Source organism: Grammomys surdaster, unplaced genomic scaffold (genome assembly GCF_004785775.1).
Source record: "Grammomys surdaster isolate TR1022 unplaced genomic scaffold, NIH_TR_1.0 215, whole genome shotgun sequence".
In the NCBI taxonomy this organism is placed as follows: domain Eukaryota; kingdom Metazoa; phylum Chordata; class Mammalia; order Rodentia; family Muridae; genus Grammomys; species Grammomys surdaster.
Window position 1 is genome coordinate 4,765,627 of NW_021604660.1, and position 24,196 is coordinate 4,789,822.

Below are 24,196 nucleotides of genomic sequence, written 5' to 3' on the forward strand. Positions count from 1 at the left end.
CTGAATTAGAGAATGTTGTGTGATACTGGGATGAGTTAAGGGGTCAAGAATTTGAGGCAGTAAGAAAAGAAGTTTTGGAGGTGTTTTACCAGTGAAGGGTGACAGAAGACAAGCCACAGCTTGAAGAAACTACAAACACTGAAAGCCCAAGCTCATTTGTAGCTGGGGTAAGGATGAAACAGACAGAAAATAAGAAGAGGCAAAGTTCCTGACAAAAGGAACAGATCATATTAGAAGTCATTAGTGGTGAAAAGATTCAGGGCCAGCAAGATGGCTCAGTGCGCAAAGGCGACTACCAGCAAGCATAAGGACTTGAGTTCTATCCCTGGGATCCACATGGTGGATGTTCTCAATGTTGCCCTCTGACTTCCACGTGTGATGCGTGGCACACACAAATATATAGACATAAATGTGAAACAATACATTTTAACAAGAAATCCTTTGTTTCCACAGAGGAAGAGACTTAGATTTAGAAAAGATAGGCCTAACTACCAAGTGTGGTTCATCTTTTTAAACAACTTAAAAAAAATACAGTTTAGTATAAACAAAACCACTCGATAGATGACTTTGGGCAATATCCAGTATTACTTCTCCCCAAACTAGGAAAACAAAATAAGATAAAACTCTAGAAATCGTAACTAGAAGATTCTGAAGGGTATGATGAAACCCTAAGGGTGGATGATTCTGTTAGGATGGCTGCCCTGTGCATGCCTAGCCTGTTGTCTTCTAATAGACAGTCATGCCCTCCTTGACCAACTGACAAATGTCTCCACTGACATTCAAAAGCACTGGACAAACCCTACGTCCAACATCTCCAAATAGATAGTTTTCTTGTTGTCCCATTTTCTTTCAAGTGATCTGAAATTGATCACAGAAACACTTGGTCACTGTTACTATTGCCAACCTCCACTTTCACACTAAATAGAATAAATTTAACACAACCCTGTAGAGCCGAAGGATTAACTAGTACTACAAGGAATACTCACAACAGACTCCTACAACCAAACCCATCCAAGATATAGCTACCGAAATACAGCGACCATAATGGACATACACCTTGACAGACCATAAACTTGAGCTGACACTTATCTATCATCCACAGAATTGAGCTGACACACCCATTTTCTTAGGGTTTCTATTGCTGTAAAGAGACATGACCACAGCAACTCCTATAAAGGAGAACATTTAATTAGGGCTGGTTTATGGTTTCAGAAGTTTAGTCTATTATCGTCATGGTGGGAAATAAAGCAGTGTGCAGGCAGACGTGGTGCTGGAGGAGTTGAGAGTTCTACATCTTGATCCGAAGGCCTGGCTTGAGCATCTAAGACCTCAAAGCCTGACCCCACAGTGACACACTTCCTCCAACAAGGCCACACCTCCTAATAATGGCATTCTTCTGGGCCAAGCAACCAAACACAATTCTACTCTCATTCAAACCACTACACCCATCTTCTAGACCTGAGCTGACAATTGTCCATCTTCCAACAGCTTCTTCCCTTTGTCCCCCAAACTCCAGAGTTTGTCTTCCTAACAGGAACTTGTCACTATTTCTAAAGGAATGGTCAGCTAAAAAGAACCAGAGATCACATTTCTTTTTTGCACTCCTTTGTATTTAATGCTAAAATTAATTTCTAGTCCCTAAAATGTTATAGGATAGAAGGAATTTAGACAATAATTAAATACTCATTAAAATGAATGTGGACTATCCTTTTTCCATGTAGCTGATGAGCTGATATTACTGTTTATATCTACAAAATAACCAAATACCAAACAGAAAAACTCAAATTCTAGGTGTACAGCTTAAAAGAATATCTTTATTAAGCCTGACATAATATCACATTCTAAAATAAAAGTACAAGAATCCTGAGAGGACCATCACCAAAACTGTAACCCAGGGCTCTTCCTTTTTGTTCCCAGAATCCTTTTAGTTTCTTAAATTTTATTAGTCTGTATCAAAAATGTTAAGCCTTGAGCAAATTCTTTTCACATTCTCCTTGGCAGATTTTATTACTTTACAGATACTGCTTAGAATCTTGGGCAACTGCTAACACTGGCCCTGGGTTTTCCTTCAAACCATCCTACAGTCACTCTCAGGGGTCAGATGCTCTACTGCACAAGGAAGTCACCTACAGTCACATTTGTTAAAGGCACTTCCTATAAAGAGTTAAACTGTCACCTTTGGGGAGGCCTAGATATAGATGAGCTCTATGCATATAAAGCTGTCTTACAATGAGGTCTTCAGAAAGGGAACACTACACTGCAGAAGACATCAAAGTTCTTATCTTTCAATTAAAGTACTTCTTAAAAAGCTACAAACTTGTTTTTTTATTTTTTTTTAAAGGTTTTATTTATTTATTTATTTATTTATTTATTTATTCATTACATGTAAGTACACTGTAGCTGTCTTCAAACACCCCATAAGAGAGCATCAGATATCATTGTGGATGGTTGTGAGCCACCATGTGGTTGCTGGGATTTGAACTCATGACCTCTAGAAGAGCAGTCAGTGCTCTTAACCACTGAGCCATCTCACCAGCCCTTGTTTTTTAATTTAATTAACATTCCTATGTTCAGTGAAAATTCAGCTTGAAATACTGTGGAACCTGAGAATCCCAGGAAGACAAAGCTGAATCTCACTCTGGTATTAAATAAAAAACAAACGTAAGATTGGAAATGTTTAAGCAGATAATGAAAACGTGTTCCAATCAAGAGCATACTATCTAAAGACAGGGTTGCTATCTGGTCACACATTTCTCCTTATACTTCAGAATCCCCAACTGTTCAAACTAAATGTAACATTCACATACTACTACAGTCCATGAAAAGAGTATATTCTTTTATTGATTTTTTTGTTCATACATCTTATTTCAACTTTCAATAATAAAATTCAATAAATTTGATTCCTTAATCATAAAAACTTGCTATACACATTATTTACAAGTTGCCAAAATCTACAAGCATAACAAACATCACAATGACTTCACTGACTTCTAAGCATGGGACCATCACATAGAAGGGAGTAACTAATTAACATACATTCAAATGGAAAATTATAGATATGCACAGTGTATTTGGCACTGTTCATTAATATTGGAACATTTTATTGTCAGAAATAGGCATTCTTAAGCCTTAGTCACAACATACCAGAATTTGCTATTCACATTATAATCAGCATTTCAACTTCAAACAATAACTGTTCAGTTTTAAGGAGAAATAACAATCAGACTTTAGAACGAAGTTAATCCCTCCATTTCTTCATATGCCCCGTGTCATCTGCTGAGTAGGTTTGACTTGGAGCCTTTGCCATTGTGGAGTGTGTCAAGGAGAAACAGTTTAAAGGAAACACTCTTTGATACACATGAACACGAAGTTTTTTGGGAGTACAAAGAGTTTTGATGATATCCAACCTGGGATAATCTTGGAAGAAACTGAAAAGTGATGAGTGCTTTTCGCAGTGTAGAGATTACATTAGCAGTGACCTCATATGAGAAGATCCTGGAGGCCTATATTTAAATTCAAAACACCTGACTTACTTAAGCAATTGTTCCTAAGGCCACAACAAGTCTTGGGTCAGAGGCTACAGATTTGTTTTGTTGTGTGGAAGAAAGTATAAAAACTCAACTCTAGGATTTTGGGTCTATTCCAAAGGGTAATTTGACAAACTTCATTATAACAAACCTTGAGTCCTCTTATTTCAATTGAGTCCAGTAAATTTAATTCATTAAAGCTGTGCATATCCCGGAAGGTCTATAAAGGACATTTATACCTACTGTGTTTATAAAAGGCCTTAAATTGCCTTAAATTACACACCACTCCGCCCCTTCCCTATCCTCAGAGGGAATAAAACCAGAGGAACACAGACCACACACAGCACAGGGTAACAGAAATGGGGAGTTCTCTAACAACCTTTAGATACACTGTAGCTTTACACAAAATTTTGGCAATAAATTAAGTCTTTAAAATTTTGTACAAAAAAAAACAAAACCCTGAAGTGCAAAGTAATGTCACTGGACCAAAATTCATTTTAATTGTTTTATTTCAAGTATATTTAAAAATCATAAATGGGGTTTGTAATCCAAACCTGAAACACATCTTCAGAGTCTGACAAGCAATTCCAGACCATATGTTCCAAACCCATTTCTTTGCTATCTTTTTTCAGATTTCTGAGGCCTAGTATTTAAACTGCTCTATTCTAAATGTACACGACTCTTGTACACCTGTTGATAAAAGTTTTCTGAAAACTGTCCATCAAGTATAAAGAATGGTTTCCATCCAAAGACTAGCAGTGTGAGAAAAAAACATTAACCATTTATCAAGAATTCAATTCTGTCAGAAGCAGTACTGTTTTCTGGAACACAGAAGACCAAGTTCAATTACGCTTACAGACTTTGGTAATCCAGGCTTCCATCCTCCTTAATCATCAAGACGTTGTCACTGAGATTTACTGGGAGAAGAAAATCCCAGGTGCCACTCAAGAGGAACAGGTTACTTCTGAGGACACGAGCTGCCTTGGTAACTTCTCTCCGATGTTTATTTTTAAATGCTTTGGGTGCTCTCCACACAACTCTTCACACAAAGAAGGAAATCAAAACTGTACTTTAAGAGGTTTTCCATCTTTAAGATGACTGTTTATTCACTTTGTTGGTTTTTGAGTGCCTAATTCAATATTTAAACATTTTATATTCTGTACATCAAATATTGTAAGATTTTTTTTTTCAAATAATCTCTATAACCCAGAACAGACACCAGACTAATCCTCTCAAGTCACACTGTTTACTCTAATGAAGAAATGAAACGGACGGAAATCTGAGGATGGACGTTCCCTTTGCTCGGCAGGTAAGCAAACATGAACATCCAGTGCCTGTGAATGTCACTCAAAATGAGAACACTTCCCCTTAGTATGTCAATATATTATTCTTAGAAATTAAAGTTTGGTCACTAAAAGACTGAACAAAAATTATCTCCACCCACCACAGACCACTAACTCAGTCCTACTCACAGCCTCTACTCCCCAGACAAACAGGGAGGTAGCAGGAACTGAAGCCTCTATGCCTGAAATCTCAGTTCCTAAGACACACACTGTTGCTACTTGCCTGACCTCCAGTCTATGTACTCCATTCTCCAATGTGCCCCCATTTATAAATTTATTTCCATACACACGTGCACACACACACACACACACACTCATTCGCTCTCAAGTAAGACACTTTTTTGTGTTTGTTGATAAATTATGAAGAATATGAACTAGGTGTGTACAGGGTTTTATAGGTACTTTGTAAACATCAGGGTCACTTGGGTCCTTTTCTCCAAAAGCCTGAAGTCAAATTATGCAACCGGGGACCATTACTTTCCCAGACGCTGTTCACAAGCTGCATACTGCCGAAGGGCGGAGAAAAAGTCCTCATAGCTGATGTTTAAGTGAGAAGGCAAAGAGCTGCGAAGAGAACATAAGGGGAAAGATTAGATAACACACTATAATATGGGCTGGGGGGTCAAGAGGAAGTCAAGGGCAGAAAAAAAAGTCAATTTTACACAGAATAGGTTAATCTTGTCAAGTGTGATGCAAGACAGCTCAAGCAAAAGTAATCTGCCCTTCTTCTTACAAGAGAAAATTCATATACAGTGAGTTAGATTCACAACGTATTTAACACAAAAACCAATGTTAAAATTAGAAATCTGTGTATTAACAATGTACTCAAATTCACTAGAATTCTGCATGTTCATGGTAAAACCAGTACTCTTAACAGCTCGTGGAAGCCAGGTTAAGCCTTGGCCAGAGCTGTGTGCAACTCCCACACAGAGACACAGTGAGCAACCAGTAAGTGACTGTGTAAGCCACCCCCACCAACTGCTGCAGGAACACTTATCCTGTGAAGACAAGCATGGGAAATGCTGTGTGAACACAGGATGAGAAGGTTCTAGGTACTTTAAATACATGAAATAATTTTCAGAAGTCAGTATGAAAAAGCCTCTATTTTGTACAGCTTCAGAATGAGATTTGGAAACTCAAAACTGTAAGAGGCAAACACATGGTCAGATTACAAAAGCCACATTCAGAGCTCCAGGCACATGACGCACACACTTTTACACACACACAGCACCCTACTATTAAAAACCCTCCTGCCTGACCCCTGACCCTATGATTCTCTTCCACTACAGCTCTTTACTATCCTCCAAATACCAAGACTTTTGAAAGTGGCCATCTTTCCCTCTAATCTGTCAACATTGAATGAAAATAATAATGTCTGCTGCCAAACTTGCCTTACTATCTCTATTCAAATGATATTTGATGGCATTGTTCCTTAAATCTGCTTCATGACCTCTGGATGAATCATGGACGAGGCTTCCAACATCCCCATGTCTTCCACATTTTAGCAACTACCCTGTCTACCAGTGTGTGTCTACTCTGTGCCACTACCCTTGGTGTCAGATGCTGCTGAGGCTTCTTAGCTTCTGACCCCTCAGATTATTTGATGTCATGGTCTCAGTCTTCTGAACACCATATAAATACAGACAAACTTCAAGCAAATACAAGCACTAGGAGAAATGCACAGACAGAAGTACAATGGGCAACCTGTTGCGTGATAGGTGTCTGTCACCTGTGCTATTCAAATTCCCAATTCTACATTAAAATGCCTATTTAAAAAGTAACAGTAGCCAGGCGTGTTGGTACATACCTTTAATTCTAGTACTTGGGAGGCAGACAGATCTCTTGTTGAGCTCAAGGCCAGACTGGTCTACATAGAAAATGCCAAGACTAGAGAGATCCTGTCTCAATAAATAATAATAATAATAATAGTAACAGTAATAATAATAATAATAGATTATTCCAATTTCCCCAAGCTACATTACTGAGATGCATAGTTGAGACTCAAGACCTAACAGGCTTTTCTCCACTTTCCAGCTAACTTCTTGGAAACTGACCTAAGAAATTCCTGAAAAGAGTCGGCAAACCTTAGAGCAAACAGACACAGGCCTCTCAGGAAGATCAGCAGGCCTGGAGAGCCGAGGTGCATGTGGCCTGCTTCCCTGCGCAGCAGCTGCAGCAGCTGGACAGTCGCCCACACTCTAGTGTGCTCTCAGGCCTCTTCATTTCACGCTTTCTTTTCTTCTACTCTTAAACCTGCAGTTCTTACAGGACGCTTTGGAGAGGTCCTGTTTTGACCAGGACGACCACTTCTAGGGCGCAGGCGTCCTTTTCTTTTTTACCCTTCTAATCCCATCACCAATTCTATGCATGTGAGTGTTCTACTAAGTTCTTCCATTAAAACGTGTACAGCCTTGAGATCATCTGCATCTCCCCTTTCTAGATCATTTTACTTCCTCTCCTAAGTTTTACTACAATTAGTAAAGTGCTATGATGTAGTCACATTCAGTAAGTAATTCTCACGGGCAAATCATCTCTAGTATTTTTCCATTCATAATGTAGAAGCTGAATATATTTAAGTTTACAAAATCTCTCTTTTATTCTAGCTGGCCATGGGAGCATACACCTTTAATCCCAGCACTCGAGGCAGAGACAGGCAGATCTCTTGAGTTTGAAGACAGCCTGGTCTACAGAGCAAGATCCAGGACAGTCAAAGCTACACAGAGAAACCCTGTCATGGAGGGGAAAAAAAAATCTCTCTTTTTTTATTCTAAAACAGGGGTCAACAAATAACAGTCTGTCTTTGTTGTTTACTTATTTTGTTTGTTAGACAAGGTTTCAGTCTTGTCTAGAACTCAATTATGTAGGTTAGGCTAGCTTTGACCTGTTCCTCCTGTCTCAGCCTTCTGAGTACAGGAATTATAGGCATTCCCAACTTTAACAGTATATTTTATAAGTAACAGTCATACTTGTTCATGAACAGTCTGTGATTTATCTGCACTTGCTGAATCAGGCAAATTTAGTGGGTTAAGGAGAAGATACATGACCTAAAAAGTCTAAGATACTCATTTTCTGGCTATTTTAGAAGTCTGCAAACCCTGTTCTACATGACTAATCTCATTCCCTTCATTGTACTAGTCCCAAAATCGCAGGAGAGCCCTTCAACTGTCTTCTCACTTTGCTTTTTACAGCCAGCTCTAGCCACAGTGACCAAATAAGCCTTCCAAAATTACCATTCCAGTACTACCTATGCTTCAGGCTGTTTCCACTACCAGTCCACTCCTTGTTATCACAGCCATCTTCACTCCGTTCACAGTACTCTCCCACAGAGCCAGCGCCCCACATCCCTACACACCAGTCATTCTGCTGCTTCTCTTCCTACTCACTATGCTCCCCACTGTTACTAGGAAACAAAATGTCTAGGAGTCTCATGCCTGGGTATATTTCTACTTTTTCTGTGGAACAACTACTCCAGCACTTAGTCTTCAATCAGGAGCCCCTAAGATAACTAGTGTCAATGCCAGACATCTGTGCAACCATGTGCTTTTTTTACTGTCTGATTCATCTACAGGCCTTTAATTTGTCACTCATACTTAAGCACCTGAGTTAAAGGAGGAGGTATTGGCATTAGGTCTAGTATAGTGCTAGGATCAGAGAGAGCAAAGTCAACATACTTTCAGTTACTTACATGATCTCAGTCAATCTGATTTGCCAGGGAAGAAAGCCTAGTGTGCTGTCCACAGGACCAAACTTCAACACTAAGTCAGGATCAGGGAAACCATGTGAACCTTGGGAATAAAGACACACATGAAATTACCATGTACCATTTAAACTCAGAATAGGCTTCTTAGGTTTCCTTGCCTGTTCTCTTCAGAAGCCTCATCTGAATATCTCCAGCCCCACCCCCTGCAAACAAATACTGACATAGCTTATGTTCACTTCAAGCGTGCAAATTCTCAGAAGTCCATCCAACTACACTGATTACCTTAGAAGTAACTCAATTCTCACCCTCCCAAGAACCTTTTGTCTTAGCATCTTGGGAAAAACATTGCTTTGGGCACATAACTGCTTATATTGGCCCCAGAACTAAGTAATTTAAAAAAAAAAAAAGTTCGTCAAGAATTAGCTATCTCTGAGCTGGACAGGTGGCTCAGTGATTAAGAGCCCATAATGCTCTTCAGGAAGACTAGATTTCAGTTCTCAGCACCTACAACAGCAGCTCTAGAGGATCTGACACCTTCTTCTGGATTCCCAGAGTCCCTACACTCTTGTGCTTAAATAAATAAATAAATCTTTAAAAAAAAAAAAAAGAAGAAGAAGAAGAAAGGCAAATGAGAACTCAGGAAGCAGAGGCAGGTAAATCTCTGAGTCTGACGCCAGCATGGTCTAAATAGTGAGACCCCTATCTCAAAAAAACAAAAACACAAACAAAAACAAAACCACAAAACAAACGCAACAAACGCAACAAAGAAGAAGAAAAAAAGAAGAAAAAAAATCTCCTTTCATTCCATGGCCATATCTTAGCTTAAAAACCCAAAAGATCAATTCCCAGCTACACCTTATAAATTGTCTTCAGTGTTCCATTAAATCAGCCTTTAGAGAAACGAGGGCCAGACAACAGTGATGTAAAAAAAAATCTGAAAACCTATGTCTTTTACTTTTACAAAAGCTAAGTCAAAATGGACCTAAATGTAGCCTAAAAAACTTGTAAAAGAGGAAAACACCAGAAGAAAGAATTGAGACTGTGGGTTAGGCAAAGAGCTGTTATATATGAGAACAAATGTATGTGTTACATCCACACAATAAAAAATTGTGCTCATAAAAATTAAACACGTTAAAGAAATCACTTTTAACAAGGAGAAAGTAAGCCAAGGAGGTATCTGTAAACCCTGTATTTTATCCTCCTTTTTAACAAGTGCATGCAGACTTATCAAAGGGTATCATCCTAAGACTCAACACTAAGAGTAAAGGTACCTGCTGCCACAACTGACAGCCTCAGACTGATACAGGGATGGTGGAAAGAAAGAACTGCTGCTACAAGTTGTGTACTCTCGTCTCTACACTTGTGCTACACACACACACACACACACACACACACACTATAAATTAGCATATAATAAAAATAGGCAAAATATTTAAGCCTATCACTTTACCAAATAAACTACAGGTGGCAAATGAGCACATAAAAGATACTCGACAGCATTCATTACCCATGAAAAAAATTAAACACTATCACACACTTCAGCATATGAGGAGGCGGAGCTGTCTACCTTGCTGACAAGGATATGAAACAGATGAAAACACTCATTCACCACACAATACAATTCCATTATTAGGTATCTACCTTAGAGAAAAGGAAACATACTCACTCACACAAAGACATGCATGCAGGTGGTCACAGCAATATTAATTATCAAAAACTACAAACAAAATGTCTATCAACTGGTGAATGGATAAAATGAGCTATATCCAGAATACACTCAATGAAAGAATCTAGAGCAATGAACTACTAATACAGTAAACACAGGCAAACCTCAGAATTATTATGCTTGCTGGGTATCACATCACATGCCTTTAATCCCAGCACTCAGGAGGGAAAGGCAGGTTTCAGACCAGTCCTGGTATTATACTGAGACATTCATTAAAAAAATAAAATTATGCTGAGTACATATATGCTCAATATTAGGCAGGATATGAAAATCTACATACTATATATAATTTCTAATAAACACAAAATTTAGTCAAAAAGCAAACCAATGGTTGTCCTCTGTTTTTTTGTTTGTTTGTTTGTTTGTTTTGGTGGGGGGAGGGAGCACCCAAAGGAAGTGCGAACACAGTCATAAAGGACTTTGGGAATGGTGGATTCAAAGTGTTTGGTAAAATAGCCTATCATTTAACTAAGTTTAAAAGATTGTAAGATCAAGAGAATCAGGGTGTCTGTTGTGAGAATGTGTCTCCTAGTAATCTGAGAAACTACACCCATAAAATGTTACCCATATAACTGCCTCAACATGAGCCAACAGGGCCAACAGCAAAAGTCATGCTAAAGTGCACACGAGAACAGCCCAGAAGGCCTCAACCCTACACAAAGAACTACAGGCAACCAAGAATGCTAACAGGAGAAATAGTCTTTAACTGGTTATCCAACACCAAATGGTCAGTTCCAAAACCATACATATACGTAACATTATACAGACTGAGCAGATTATATTTAGGGGAGGGAGGATGGGAGAGAAGGGAGAGAGGGGTGGGGAGAGAGGAGGGGAAAATTGATGCGGGGAGGGGGGAACATTTAAAAGAAAATGTGGAGGGATAATATGAGAGGATTTGGAGAAAAGAGAGGGAGAAATACTAATCTCAAAAAAATAAAAGAAAGCTGGGCAGTGGCAACACACACCTTTTAGTCCCAACACTAGAGAGAAGAGGGAGGCAGATCTCTGACTTTGAGACCAGCCTGGTCTACAGAGGCAGTTCCAGGACAGCCAGGGCTAAGCAGAGAAACCCTGCCCAGAAAGTATCTAGCTAGCTAGCTAGCTATCTGTGTGTCTGTATAAGACACATATATAATATATATGATAAAAATAACTTCTAAAAATCTGTATACATTCTCATTGTAAATTAACAAACCCTGAAGCTCCTAGGCTCTGCACTACATACTTCCCCATGGGCTATCTGAAGGCCATGTATGGGGCCACCCTAGGCTACCATATATGACATATTTAAAATTCCTCTCTGATTAAGCTTCAAACTGTCCAAGGGATGGTCAATATCTCAGTAACTCTGATGAAACAGCTCTACAATGGTCTGCTGCTCACCGAGCTCACTGAGCCCACACAGTTAACCAATGACAGAAAGCAAGAGGTGAGTCCACAGAAGTAGTTAGCAAGTGAGGGCAAAGGACCAGAAAGAAGAACTCAGTAAGTAATTGAGGCAGAAAACGCATGGTTAGTAAGTAAGGTATGTGGTATGAAGGAAAGTGAATGTCTTGGTATCACAAGCCATCAATGGACATTAATTTTTAGAAAGATTCTTTTTTTCTTTAAACCATTAAAGATAATGCTAGGAAGCAGGACCACCGAGTTAGGGCAAAAGGTTCCTAAAGGGACTCCAGTGAGAAACAGCACATCAAAGACTACATCATAAGCAGTATGGGGTGAGGTGGGAGATGTATAGACATATTTATGTATGGGCATTTACATGTAATGCTGTATTTTAACAAAGTATAACATACACAGTGGTTTGTATTGCAAATTGAATGAATGCAAAAAGAAGAGATGAACAGGCTGTGCTGGGGAGACCACCTCACAATAAATTGTTTAAGCTAACAAGGGAGAAGCAGTGGAAGAGGACAGAAAACAGCCATGGCCCACTGAAATCCCAATTTCCAAGAATAGTCATTTTTGATGTGCAGTGGTGGCGCATGCCTTTAATCCCAGAACTTGGCAGAGGCAGGCGGATTTCTGAGTTCAAGGTCAGCCTGGTCTACAAAGTGAGTTCCAGGACAGCCAGGGCTACACAGAGAAACCACGTCTCAACAAACAAACAAACAAACAAACAAACAAACAAAAAAAAAAAAAGAATACTCATTTTCTAAAAAATCCTCAAAAACTCTTCCCTTGAGCCATCAAAATGGAGGAAGGGAGCTCCACCCAGCCTGGGAGCTAAATTCACATTCACACAGTGGAGGAAGAAGAGAAACAATTCCAGAAAGCTACCTTCTGACCACTGCCCACCTGCCCACACACATACCCAAATTAAAATAACTAAGTAAATCTTTTCTTTTATTATAGCTTCAGGTTATAGCAATAAAAGCCTCCCGACTCCCCATCCCAAGACAGTGTCTCACTCTGTAGCCCTGGCTAGCTCTGGTCCAGAATTAAAAGAACTTAAATACGCTATCATCTGTGTGTTTGGGAGACAAACTGGAAAATATTTCAGACTTACTAAGTAAGCTGTCTAGCAGATCTACATCCAGATCTGTGGGCTTCCTCTGCTGCTGGGCTACTAACTGGCAAAAGTCCTGGGCAGCTCTCAAAATATCCGCTTTTCCATCTTCTGGGGACAGCACCTTCACTGCCGAAGGGCAATTTAAAACTAGAGAAAAGAACAGACAAGATGAAATTTATAACACTCTTCTGTATTTATTTCAAAATCAGGTTTATGACGTAAGTTCAGACCAAAATAAAAACGAAATTGTGATAACTAGGAACCACTCAAGTCCTTCTGTGTTGGTATCTTAATAGATCTACTCTTCTCTGAAAGAAGCCAGGCACACAGGTCTACAAGAAATGGGGCTTATTTTTATAAACACCATCTCCTAATTCTCCAAATCCTAAAAGTTACTTTGTATAGTGAGGAAACCCTCTATAAAAAGAGCTACCTACAATTTCTGTTTACCTAAAAATGTTATCTATACTCAGAGTCAATTTAGTAGTAACATAAAAAAAAACTGTGCTTCAGTAGAGTATGTGTGCTCCCTCCTTCCATATGCCTTTCTGACTCTGGAAGCTACTTTACAAATGTTAGGACTAACTGGTAATAATGCAAAAGTATTACTTACAACCATTCTTTTATATTGCCCTATAGGAAAACCGGGTTTGCATAATTTATATACTCACTAACTCACTAATACAAATTATCTATTCCTGGGCTTCTCTGCTCAAGGACTGTAAAATCTGCCTGATTAAATAAAGTCTTTAATGTGGATTCACGTATATAATGTCAATTGTTATTTTATCATTTTCTGAACATTATCTTCTAGCAAGATAACTTACTGATAATAAAGAATAACAAAGCAAGATAAAACAGGTCAAGTCAAAAACTTACCTTGACTGTCTTTGTCATTACTATTTGCAAACTCTGGTGAGTATTTGGAACAATCTTGGCCCAAAAGTTCCTGCTGTTGTTTTAAAATTTCATCCATCAATCTGGAATTATTTCTCTTGAAAATACCTTAAAAATAAAATTATGAACAAATAAATTCCAGCCAGGTTAGGTGAAGCTCTTCAATGACTAGTGGATTTCGACTGTGGATTCAACACTAGACCTTTCAAGTAGAGCAGAAATGACTAGTCTCAAACTGGGATCTAAAAGAAAACATGACAGCAGAGCTGGCTAATACCAGAGTCTGGCTTTATTCTCAGTCAGAAAAAGGGCCAGGGCTACCCACTTGGAAGCAAGTGAACATGTGAGTAGGAAAGACTAAGACCCTCGAAGGAATTAAGAGACCCCCTCACCTGAAACCTTCATTTACATAGTAAGAGACTGAAATCTTAGTATCTGGATAGAGCTGGACTTTGCTCCTCATTCCCAGTCTAACATCCTTACTTTGCAGATTTATTATACACGTTTTGATGTTTTGGAATAAAAGTAGTATAAATTATACACAAAGTAAAAGATAAAAATAGAGCAAAATTAAGAAAATTGACATTGAAGTACAGAAGTACAAAAGTAAAGTGTGATCTTCCAGCCACACAGACGCTCACATTTGTTCCCACTACATCCCTTAGAAAGAGAACAAAACTACCCATACATTTAATGATCTAACTTTTTTTTAAAAAAAGGAAGAGGTAGGGGAAATGATGGGGCAGGAAAAGAAGGGAAAGAGAGGGGAGAGAATCAGCAGTATGCAGATCTTAAGCTGGCCTCATCCCTGTAACAGCAGTGTGGTGGTCTCGATGACAGTGGCCCCTACAGGCTCCCAGGGTGTGGCATTATTTGAAATCAGGATATGTGGCCTTGTGGAATAGGTGTGGCCTTTCTTAGAGGAAGTGTGTCACCAGGGGTGGGCTTTGAGGTTTCAGAAGCTCAAACCAGGCTCGGTGCTTATTCTGTCCTCCTGCTGCCTGCCTATCCAGATGCAGAACTCTCAGCTCCTCTCCTGCACCATGTCTGCCTGCATGCTGCCATGCTTCATATCATGACCATAAAGAACTAAACCTCTGAAACATGAACCAGCCCCAATTAAATGTTTTCTCCTATAAAAAATGCTAGGATGTCTCTTCACAGTACAAGAAAACCAAGACGAGAAGTAATAAAAAGCAATGTCTTCCAGTGGAAGAAGGCTTATTATAAAGAGCATGGGGGCACACAAGGTGTCTCAGCAGGTGGGCAAAAGTGCTTGCTTTGAGTTCATGCTCAAAGACCATATGGTGGAAAGAGCCAACTCCCACACACATGCCCTAGCACATATTAACCACCACCGCCAACACCACCACTACCACCACACACACACACACACCCATCCACTAAATAGATAAATAATGTAAAACTGTTTCTTAAAGCAAGATTTGAGCTGAACTGAATCTAGGAAACTAAAAAGCTCCATATAGAGAGAGCATTAGATAGGGCAAACGCTTAGGACAAAGTAGAATCTGGTATGTACAACACACACACACAAAAGCTGCTGATGAAATGGCATGCATGAGAAAAGGAGAGAGGGAAGGAGACGCTGAGTTGTATTTCAATCTGCTTGCCAACATGTATCAAACAGTTTACAAGCAATATATAGACAGGCAGCAGACTACTACAGGACTCCTCAGATAATTCAAGGACAACTATAAGCAACCTGAGTATTGAGAATGTGACGTAAGAGGAAAATGTTGACTACCCCAAGGCTTTTATACTAGGTAGTAGAAAATCACATTTCTTAAAAAGTACTTATTTGAAGCCGGGCGGTGGTGGCGCATGCCTTTAATCCCAGCATTTGGGAGGCAGAGGCAGGTGGATTTCTGAGTTCGAGGCCAGCCTGGTCTACCAAGTGAGTTCCAGGACAGCCAGGGATACACAGAGAAACCCTGTCTCGAAAAACCAAAAAATAATAAATAAATAAATAAATAAATAAATAAATAAATAAATAAATAAAAGTATTTGAGCAGGAATGCCTATCTGCCACGGGGGATACAAGTACCACAGCATATGCATGTGAAGATCAGAAGACAACTTTAAAGGAGCTGGTTCTATCCTTCTGCCAAAAAAGTAGGCAGGGCGTAGGGTGACTCAGCGGTTAGAAGGACTTCTTGTTCTTGCAGTAGACCCAAGTTCGGTTCTTAGAGCCCACACCAGGCAGCTCAATCACCTGGAACTCTAGCTCCAGTGGAGCCTGTGTCTTCTGGACCCTATGGCTGCCTGCATCCACACCTGCACATTCCTTCACACATATACAGAATTCAAAGTAAATTTTTGTTCTCTTACTTTTTCTCTTTCTTGGGCATTTTCTTTGAGAGAGACTGTAAATTAGGAAATATAAAAGTGAACGTAAGAGCTGAGAGTGGTGGACCACACTATAATCCCAGGACTTGAAAGGTAGAGGCAGGAGGACCAAGAATTCAAGGTCAGCCTTCCTACAAAGTAAGTTCAGAACTAGCTTGGGCTATGTCAGGGGGACAACACTATACCCACACTCAAAAAGTGGTTGTCTTGAAATACCCATATCCAAGCAAGTTTGAATTTAAAAAATACATATACACAATAATTTCAGAGGAAAGTGGTAATATCAGGAACTATGTGTAGCAATGTTCAGAATAGTCATACTTGTGTAAAGATAGTTACAGATGTTGTTAATTTCAAGTCAAAACCCCACATGTATAATACAAAAATAGCTGTGTTATGTCAAAGGGCAGATAAATAAATACAAGATATAGACATCCAAGTATTACAAGTCTCAATTATCTACTGGAATGAAGTCCAAGCCACCCAGGGCCACAGAGTGAGACCCTGTCTCAAAGAAAAATAAAATAAAACAACAAAAAACTAGACAACAATTTATATTTTAAAAAAGACTTTCTTAATTAAAAAAAAATATGTAAAACTCTCAGTAACATCCAGCCAGGACATATCAGGACATATTAAAAGATGTCTGAGTGGGTCTGAGAGCTTGGTGCATAAGCATGAGGACCTGCTCAAATCCTAGAACTTGTTTAAAACCAGGAATGGTGGCTTGTGTGCCTGTAACCCTAGTCAGGCAGGCACACGGGAGAACTGCGGGGACTTACTGGCCGCCAGCCTAGCTGCAGGTCTAGTCAGAGACCCTGCGTCAAGGGACTATGGTAAAGGGTAGTAAAACCAGATACTTGATAGTCTTCTCTGGCCTCTGCAGTGCACACGCCACACGCGCACTCACATGCACTTGTCCTGCTTCTGCCTATCGAGATCACAGTAATCCCCCTCTTACTAACTCCTTCAGACCTACACATTAGTCCTCACCCATTTCTCAGCTTTACTTTAGTTTCCGGATTTAAACTGGGAATACCTCAGTAACTCTTGCTCTCTCTAAGGCATCCCAGAGCCTCTTGCATTCCCAGGAAGCACTCTACCAGCACAGGCTAAGGTCTGCCCAGAACTCAAGTCTCTTGCCTCTGCCTCCCACAGTGCTGGAATCCCAGGTACCAGTGGTGTACTTAGTCACCAAAGTGGGGCCTAGGTCTTCCAATCTTTACTCTTCCCTCCTCAGCTTCCCTGAAGACTGACATCAGACATTCTCTACTGATGGCAGCCCATTACAGAATGCTCCGTCAACATCCTCCTTTTCCTCTACTGAACCTATGTCCTCCTACCTCCCCAAATGGAGAAAACTCAGCCCTCTCACTGCCCACGTGCTTCTCTTCAAGTCTAGTCATACAGAGATCTTTAAATCCACTAGGGGACAGGACAAGGGTAAGATAAGTATGGAAAAATTTAGGGTGCATATTTAAAGGTTTGCCAAGAAATCTAATAAAAAAACAATGCAGCATCTCTATAAAATTAATGAACAAGACATTTAAATTTAAGTAAGAAGCTATTGTTTTGTCCCTAATATGTCCAGTTCATCCCAACACTCACATCTACCCTGAATTTCTGTAAATAAGTAAATATGAGCAGAGTGAAGACATTCTAGTATATCATAAAAGGCTGGCTCTCAAAACAATCAGGGCAAGTTGGGGGATGGCACAGTAGCTCACACCTGTAAGCCCAACACTTAGGAAACTAAAACATTCAAGGTTACTGCCGATCTGAGGCTAGGCTGGGCTACATCCAAAATTCCAGGGCATCCTGGGATACATACAGCTTGAGGCTGAGACCTCATCTCCAAAGGGGAAGGGAGCTGTAAAAGTACAAGTTATATGCACTTAGGGTTAAGGCATGGAGGAAGAGTAAGAACTATAAATGGATGAGGTGAGTAGACAAGCTTCCAGTTCTGTTCCTAAAGGCAACATGATCTGCCCAGCCACCCAGGCATCTTCCAGGCATTACCACCATCATGTCACTACTAAGCTAAGCTCTCTGGCTACTCTACAGCAATGGCTTCTACCACCTGACTCCTTCAGTCCTATGCCACTGTAGTTTCCGCTCACTGCAGCCCTCTTCGTATCCTCCCACTGGGCTACCAAGTACTCAGCTTTGGGTACACCTTCCATCCTGGCACATTCCAGCTATCATCTTCAATGAGTCCATGATGTGATAAACCACATAACATATACACTGCTGTCTGTGCTTCCACAGTAAATGGGCAGAAATAATACATGATTAGGAAACAAGTCAATCTATTTCTTCCTGGCTTTATAATCAGCAAAATAAGGACTGCCTTATGCTTCTCAACAGATGGAGTCAACCCAATGCCTATCTTTGGTTGGCCTACTCTGTAGAATTCTCCCAATTCTTTGCAGGGTAGCTGAAGTGTCACGCCCCTCCACAGACCCTCCCCAGTGTCCCATTCTTCCCCCAACACACATAAATTTTGTTCCAATCCATTAATAAACTTAACACTGAACTTTTAAGTAGCACTAACTTAACCAACCACCGCCACCATTGAAATAAGTTTCTTTCCTGTGAATTTCTAGCTTATGAATCTCTTTCCCCAAGTCACTTTCCATGTAAAAGAAATTCAATGTTAATTTAACAAATAATCAGTATACACTAAAACCTAAGGGCCAAAAGACTGAATGGGAACTCTAGTTTCCAGGAACCACCCATAGTACAAGCAGACACCTCCTGACTGCATGTAGAATTCACAAGAAAATATGGTAGAGCCAGACAGTTACTAAGTATCTCTATATAGACTGGCAGAAAGTTAGAGAGAACCTTGCTGTAGGCTGAGCTGGACAGATAAACGGCTAAAGCATAACCTACAGTTTCTGTCTGAGGGAGGCTTCTGTGAATTAGATTATGACACCCAGCTTGACTACTGTAGCTGATCGTACTCTATGGCATTTATTCCATCCATGAAGTATGTAAGCATTGCTAGTGTACACTTCTCTGTAGCAATCTACACACACCTCACATGATACACAAGAAAGGCCACAGACAGAAGGCTGGCTCTGACTATCAGGTTTCTGAAGTAATAGTGTAAGGCAAGTGGAAGGTTTTTTCTCATTTCATATTTGCCTTTTACGACCAAGCTGACTGAACCAAGAATGATAGAATTGAAAAAGGTGAGCACACATATTCAATTTAACCAATTTAAGGAAAATCCATCTGAAAACACAATTTTGAGAAAACAGAATATAGTTTGCATTTTAACCTGGTGGCGCATGTGGCAGGGAGACTGAGAATTCAACTCCAGACTGAGTTACATAGTAAAACCAATAAAATAAAATAAAATAAAATAAAATATTTATCCTACCCTTGAACGATGAAGGAATAGATTCGAGATGGTCAAACAATTGTCCTAAAGTAGTAAATGATCTGATCTGAAATCTAGGTGTAAATTACTACTCATTCAGTATTTATTACTCGTGTGTGTGTGTGTGTGTGTGTGTGTGTGATGAGAGAGGTCCACTTGCCATGCTTATACAAGTCAGAGGACAACTTTGTGGAGAGGCTTTCCCACAAAGGCTTTGACATGGATTCTGGAGATGCGACTCAGGCTGTCAGGTACATAAGTATTCTTGCAATGACCTGGAAATCTAACGTAAGTTTTATAATGACATAAGGAATTTCCATTTTGTTGCTCTATAACTATCTTACAAAGGCTTGATTTCCCAAAGGAAAGTAATCATAAATAAAGAAGGTTTATGAAAAAGTCATCTTTGAAAAACGCACCTGCATGTACACAGGGACACACTCCAATTTCCATGAAAGAGAAAAACTTAGGCTAGGAAACCTGTATCTCAGAAAGAAAAAAAAAAATATAATTCTTTAATGTTTCTTGATAAACATGAGGTATATGTGTTGAGAGCCAAACGTGTTTCTTTTTATAGTCTACGAATTGTTTGTAACTGTGGTACTAAAACCTAACTGCAAGGTTTAGACAACACTAGAAAGTTCCCTGACCTTGCATGCTAACGCATTAGAATGCCCCTGTGCATCGTACCACAGCTGTTCTGCTTCTGGACCTGCCCCTGGTGCATGTCTATACACAGTACTCCAGGAATCAGTGGCAGTGCAGTGTGCCTGCTGTCACTGATACAGCATGTACCCTTCCTTGTTCCACTCTCCTGGATATTCAATCCTGGTATTCTACCAACAACATTTTGGCTGATTTTGTTCAAGTCTCAGAATAGAGAAGCTGGTATTTCTGGAACTGAATAATGTAGTTCGGAGGTAGAGCACTTGCTTAGCATGCTTTAAGACCCTGGGTTTGAATCCCAGTTAGCACACATTAGCCAACCACCAAGAAATCAGGATTTCTTCAGCTGCAGGCTATTTAGAGATAGCTCTGTTGTGTATTCTCTCAGCATTCAAAGTTCATCTTTTTAAGGAAAGAGTATCACTGTGAGCATTTACAAGAAAGTGGAAAGAGGAATTGTCCCAATTGACTTAATTATCTTGGTTTTTCTGAGAAAACATCTCACACTAGCTGAGGCTAGCTTGAACTCACTTGTTGCCAGCCTGGCCTTGAACTCAATATCTTTTAGCAGTCCATTCCTAACATAGCTGTACACAACCAAACCTGGCTACAATCTGTTTTATTTTAAAATAACATCATTCAAACTGAATAAAACCCTCTAGTAGATTCCTATTGTACTTAAAATGCTATATTCACTACCAGGACTAAGGGGCCGCCTCAAGTTGTGTTATTCAATGTCGCCTGTCTCACATAATATCCCAGTTCCAGTTTTATCACTGTTGTTGTAATAAAGTACTGTGACCAAAAGCAACTCAAGGTAGGAAAAGGTTTGTTTGGTTTATACTTAAAACAATTTACAGTCCATCATTGGGGGAAGTTAGGGCAGAAACTCAAACTGAAACCAAGGAGAACACTGCTTGCTGGTTCTATCATAGGTTCACGCTTAGCTACCTTCTAAAGGCCCAGGACCACTGCTTAGGGAATGATGCCACCCACAGTGTGCTGGACCTTCCTAAATTTGTTAACAATTAAGATACTCTCCCATAGACTTGTCCACAGGTCACTCTGATCTGGGTGATCTCTCAATTGAGACTTTGCAGGTGACTCTTGGGACAATTCCTCTTTAAACTTTCTCGTAAATGCCCACAGTGGTACTCTTGTCTTGGTGGCAGGGTATTCACAGGCTTTATATTTAATCCCAAATCTATGCCATCACCAGAAAATTACTTTGCTGATAGGTGAAGAATGGATTAGAGGGGGTCAGAATGTAAATAAAGACCAATGGGGGTGGGGGAAGCTAGTGTAGTAACGCAAGTAAAAGGTAATGTCACTGAAACCTGGGTGGGACAGATGACACCAATGCAAAGGAGACACTTCAGACATACTCCACACAAGGCTACAAAGGGCTGATGACAAGCTACAACTTTCCACAGAATGTAAGCTGAGCTTTCAACATGAACAACTTGATGAAAGTGACCCCTATTTTCTAGCATGGAGGAAAATATGAGAGGGCAGATTTGGGGGAATTTTCAAGAGTACTGTTTTAGACATGTAATAATGGAGATACAGAGTCTCAAGTTATGAAGCAATGGAGCTTGAGGTACAAATGGCATGTCAACACACAGTGATACTTAAAATCACAGGAGAGACACCTGAGACAGCACTAAACTACCCAAACTCACTCAGCCAGCTGTTCATGCCAAGTTGAACAGAAAGACAAGGACTCACCTACATCTCACGTTTAGAAGAGAAACAAAAGAGAAGCCAGGCATGAGACTTAATAGATACAGATGTGAATCAAGACATCCAAGCAAACATGGTGTTACAGAAAGCAGGAATACCTACATTTCAAACAGAAATAAGTCTGCCAGTCTACATATAAGATTACAAACTGATCTTAAGAGGTCTTTTAAAATCTCTGCTCTGGCCTGGTGGCATGGTGGTGGCAGCCATAAAGCATGCCTTTAATCCCAACACTAACTCAGGAGGCAGAGGCAAGCAGATCTCTGTTTGAGGCCAGCCTGATCTACAGAGCGAACTCCAGAACAGCCAGGGCTACACACAGAGAAAAAAAAAAAAAATCTCTGCTCTGAAAGGTAAATGACATTCTGGAATCATGTAGAGGTCTCAACATTCAGCCCACCCTCATGCCCAAGCATGTGCATACTAACCGGGCAATAAGACATGACATGACCTTTCCAAATTAAGAGAACCAGGAAACAAGAAGTTTAAACAAGCACTCTTTCAACAAATCTTGCCTGTCCTTCTTAAAGGTACTTTCAAAACTTATCTGAAATGTATAATCAATCTAATAAAATGATTTTTAAAATATGTATTTAAAATATCTTTTGATATAAGAATTTTTACAATTGTTCCTTTTATAGAAGCAGAACTTTTAAGAAACATCTAGGAAAATGAATTTATAGGACAAAGAAAAGAAAAATAAACTGAAACAGTCTCCTAGTTATTAAATTCCTCTAAGCTCTGCAATTAAAGCAGTATTTCCTTATATACAATGCCTCGAGACCTAAGTAAATTACCTGTTGGTTTACCTTCATTTAACCTCTGTAACTCACGAGCATCATACTAATGGAGGGGAATCTTTGGAGAAGAAAACATATACTTAATACTACAGTTAGTTTAAATGAAAAATATATTAAAATTTTACATGACTACCACAGTCATAAACATAAATCCTTATAGGCCATTGAACTACTACTAAAATAGTAGAGCCTCATTTTACCTCACAGGCCAACAATTATGCTAGAATGCTAACATACTACAGCAACAAAGCAAATGTGCTGGTGGCTTCACGGAATGGCTTTAAGCACCAGGAAGTATGCAAGCTGAAGAAGACGTATATAAGGCTTTCTCAGCTCCATCTGCAGTTTATGTGTCAGTCTGTTTCACCAACATCCAGAAACAACCACAGAGCTTCACAAATGAGGCAAGCACACACCCTCCCCACACCACCCCACTGCACCCCAGCAACCTCTACAGCTAAAGCTGCACCTTCTGAAACAAGAATGTCTTCCTAACTCTGCTTACCTGACACACAGTTCAACCAAGAGCAAAACCTCCATAAAGTTAAGCTGAAGTCATTAAACAGGTATCCTGTAACTCGGGGTGAATGTTAAGATCAGTGAGATATGATAAGGAAAACTATCTGCCTTTAAGTGCCTTTTATACAAAGTTTCTATCACCTGTAAGTCAGTACCATGATACCAGGACCTGAAGATGATGCAATGTCAGTCTATAAAGGGACTATTGTCTGTTCTCTAAATGGGGAAAATCAACATAAGCTAGAAGAACAAAAGCTTTAGAATCTCATTCAAATTCTAAACCTGGTTCCCTGGGGAATATGTCTCTTGGCTTTCAGATTCTGTCTCTTGAGCTGGAAATCTTTTAGACTTACTACATTTGTGCATGGCATGTGGTACACTGTAAGAATCAGCAGAGGGGATGTTGAGATGGTTCAGCAAGTCGAGGCTCTTCTTGTCCTTGAGCCTGGAGACCTGAGCCACATGTGCTGGAAGAGAGTCAACTACTGCAAATTGTTCTCTGACCTCCATGAGTGTGCTGTGATACACACACCTCTGAACCAAAGAACTAAGTGGCTTTTTAAAGAATTTAACAAAAAATAATCATTTCTACTAAAATTTAATGCATAGGGCTGAAGAGATAGCTCAGTGGTTAAAAGCATGTACAACTCTTGCAGGGGACCCAAGTTCACTTCCCATAACCAATCCAGCTGCCTTTAACTCTGGCTTTGGGCTATCTATTGTCCTCTTCTGGCCTCCTTTTGTGGCCTCCACTTCAGCCTCCGAGAATACCAGCACTTAAAGAGCACACAAGTTAAAAATAAATCTTTGTTTAAAAGGCTTAATGCATAGATCTAGTACTAATTTAACAGAAGAGTATTAAGAACAAAATTATTCCTCACATCAAAAAACAAAGCAGGAGAGAACCTTTCAGAGATAAAGCAGGACAGGGATAAAATAACGTGAAGAGCCTACGGAGGAGCAGGGCATGGCTGGATACTCTGAGAACCATCACACTGAGGA

At 39.8% G+C, this 24,196-nt stretch overlaps 1 protein-coding gene across 1 annotated transcript in view; it reads right to left on the reverse strand.

Annotated features, from left to right (window-relative positions):
- Positions 1-2,819: 2,819 nt before the first annotated feature.
- Nus1 (NUS1 dehydrodolichyl diphosphate synthase subunit) overlaps positions 2,820-24,196 on the reverse strand; it is a 26,217-nt gene continuing 4,840 nt past the window's right edge. The window contains exons 2-5 of the mRNA XM_028772613.1: positions 13,694-13,819; positions 12,812-12,961; positions 8,556-8,655; positions 2,820-5,434 (exon numbers count right to left, since the gene is read on the reverse strand). Of these exons, the coding sequence (XP_028628446.1) occupies positions 5,344-5,434; positions 8,556-8,655; positions 12,812-12,961; positions 13,694-13,819 (467 nt within the window). The 3' untranslated portion in view covers positions 2,820-5,343. The remainder of the gene's footprint in view (positions 5,435-8,555; positions 8,656-12,811; positions 12,962-13,693; positions 13,820-24,196) is intronic.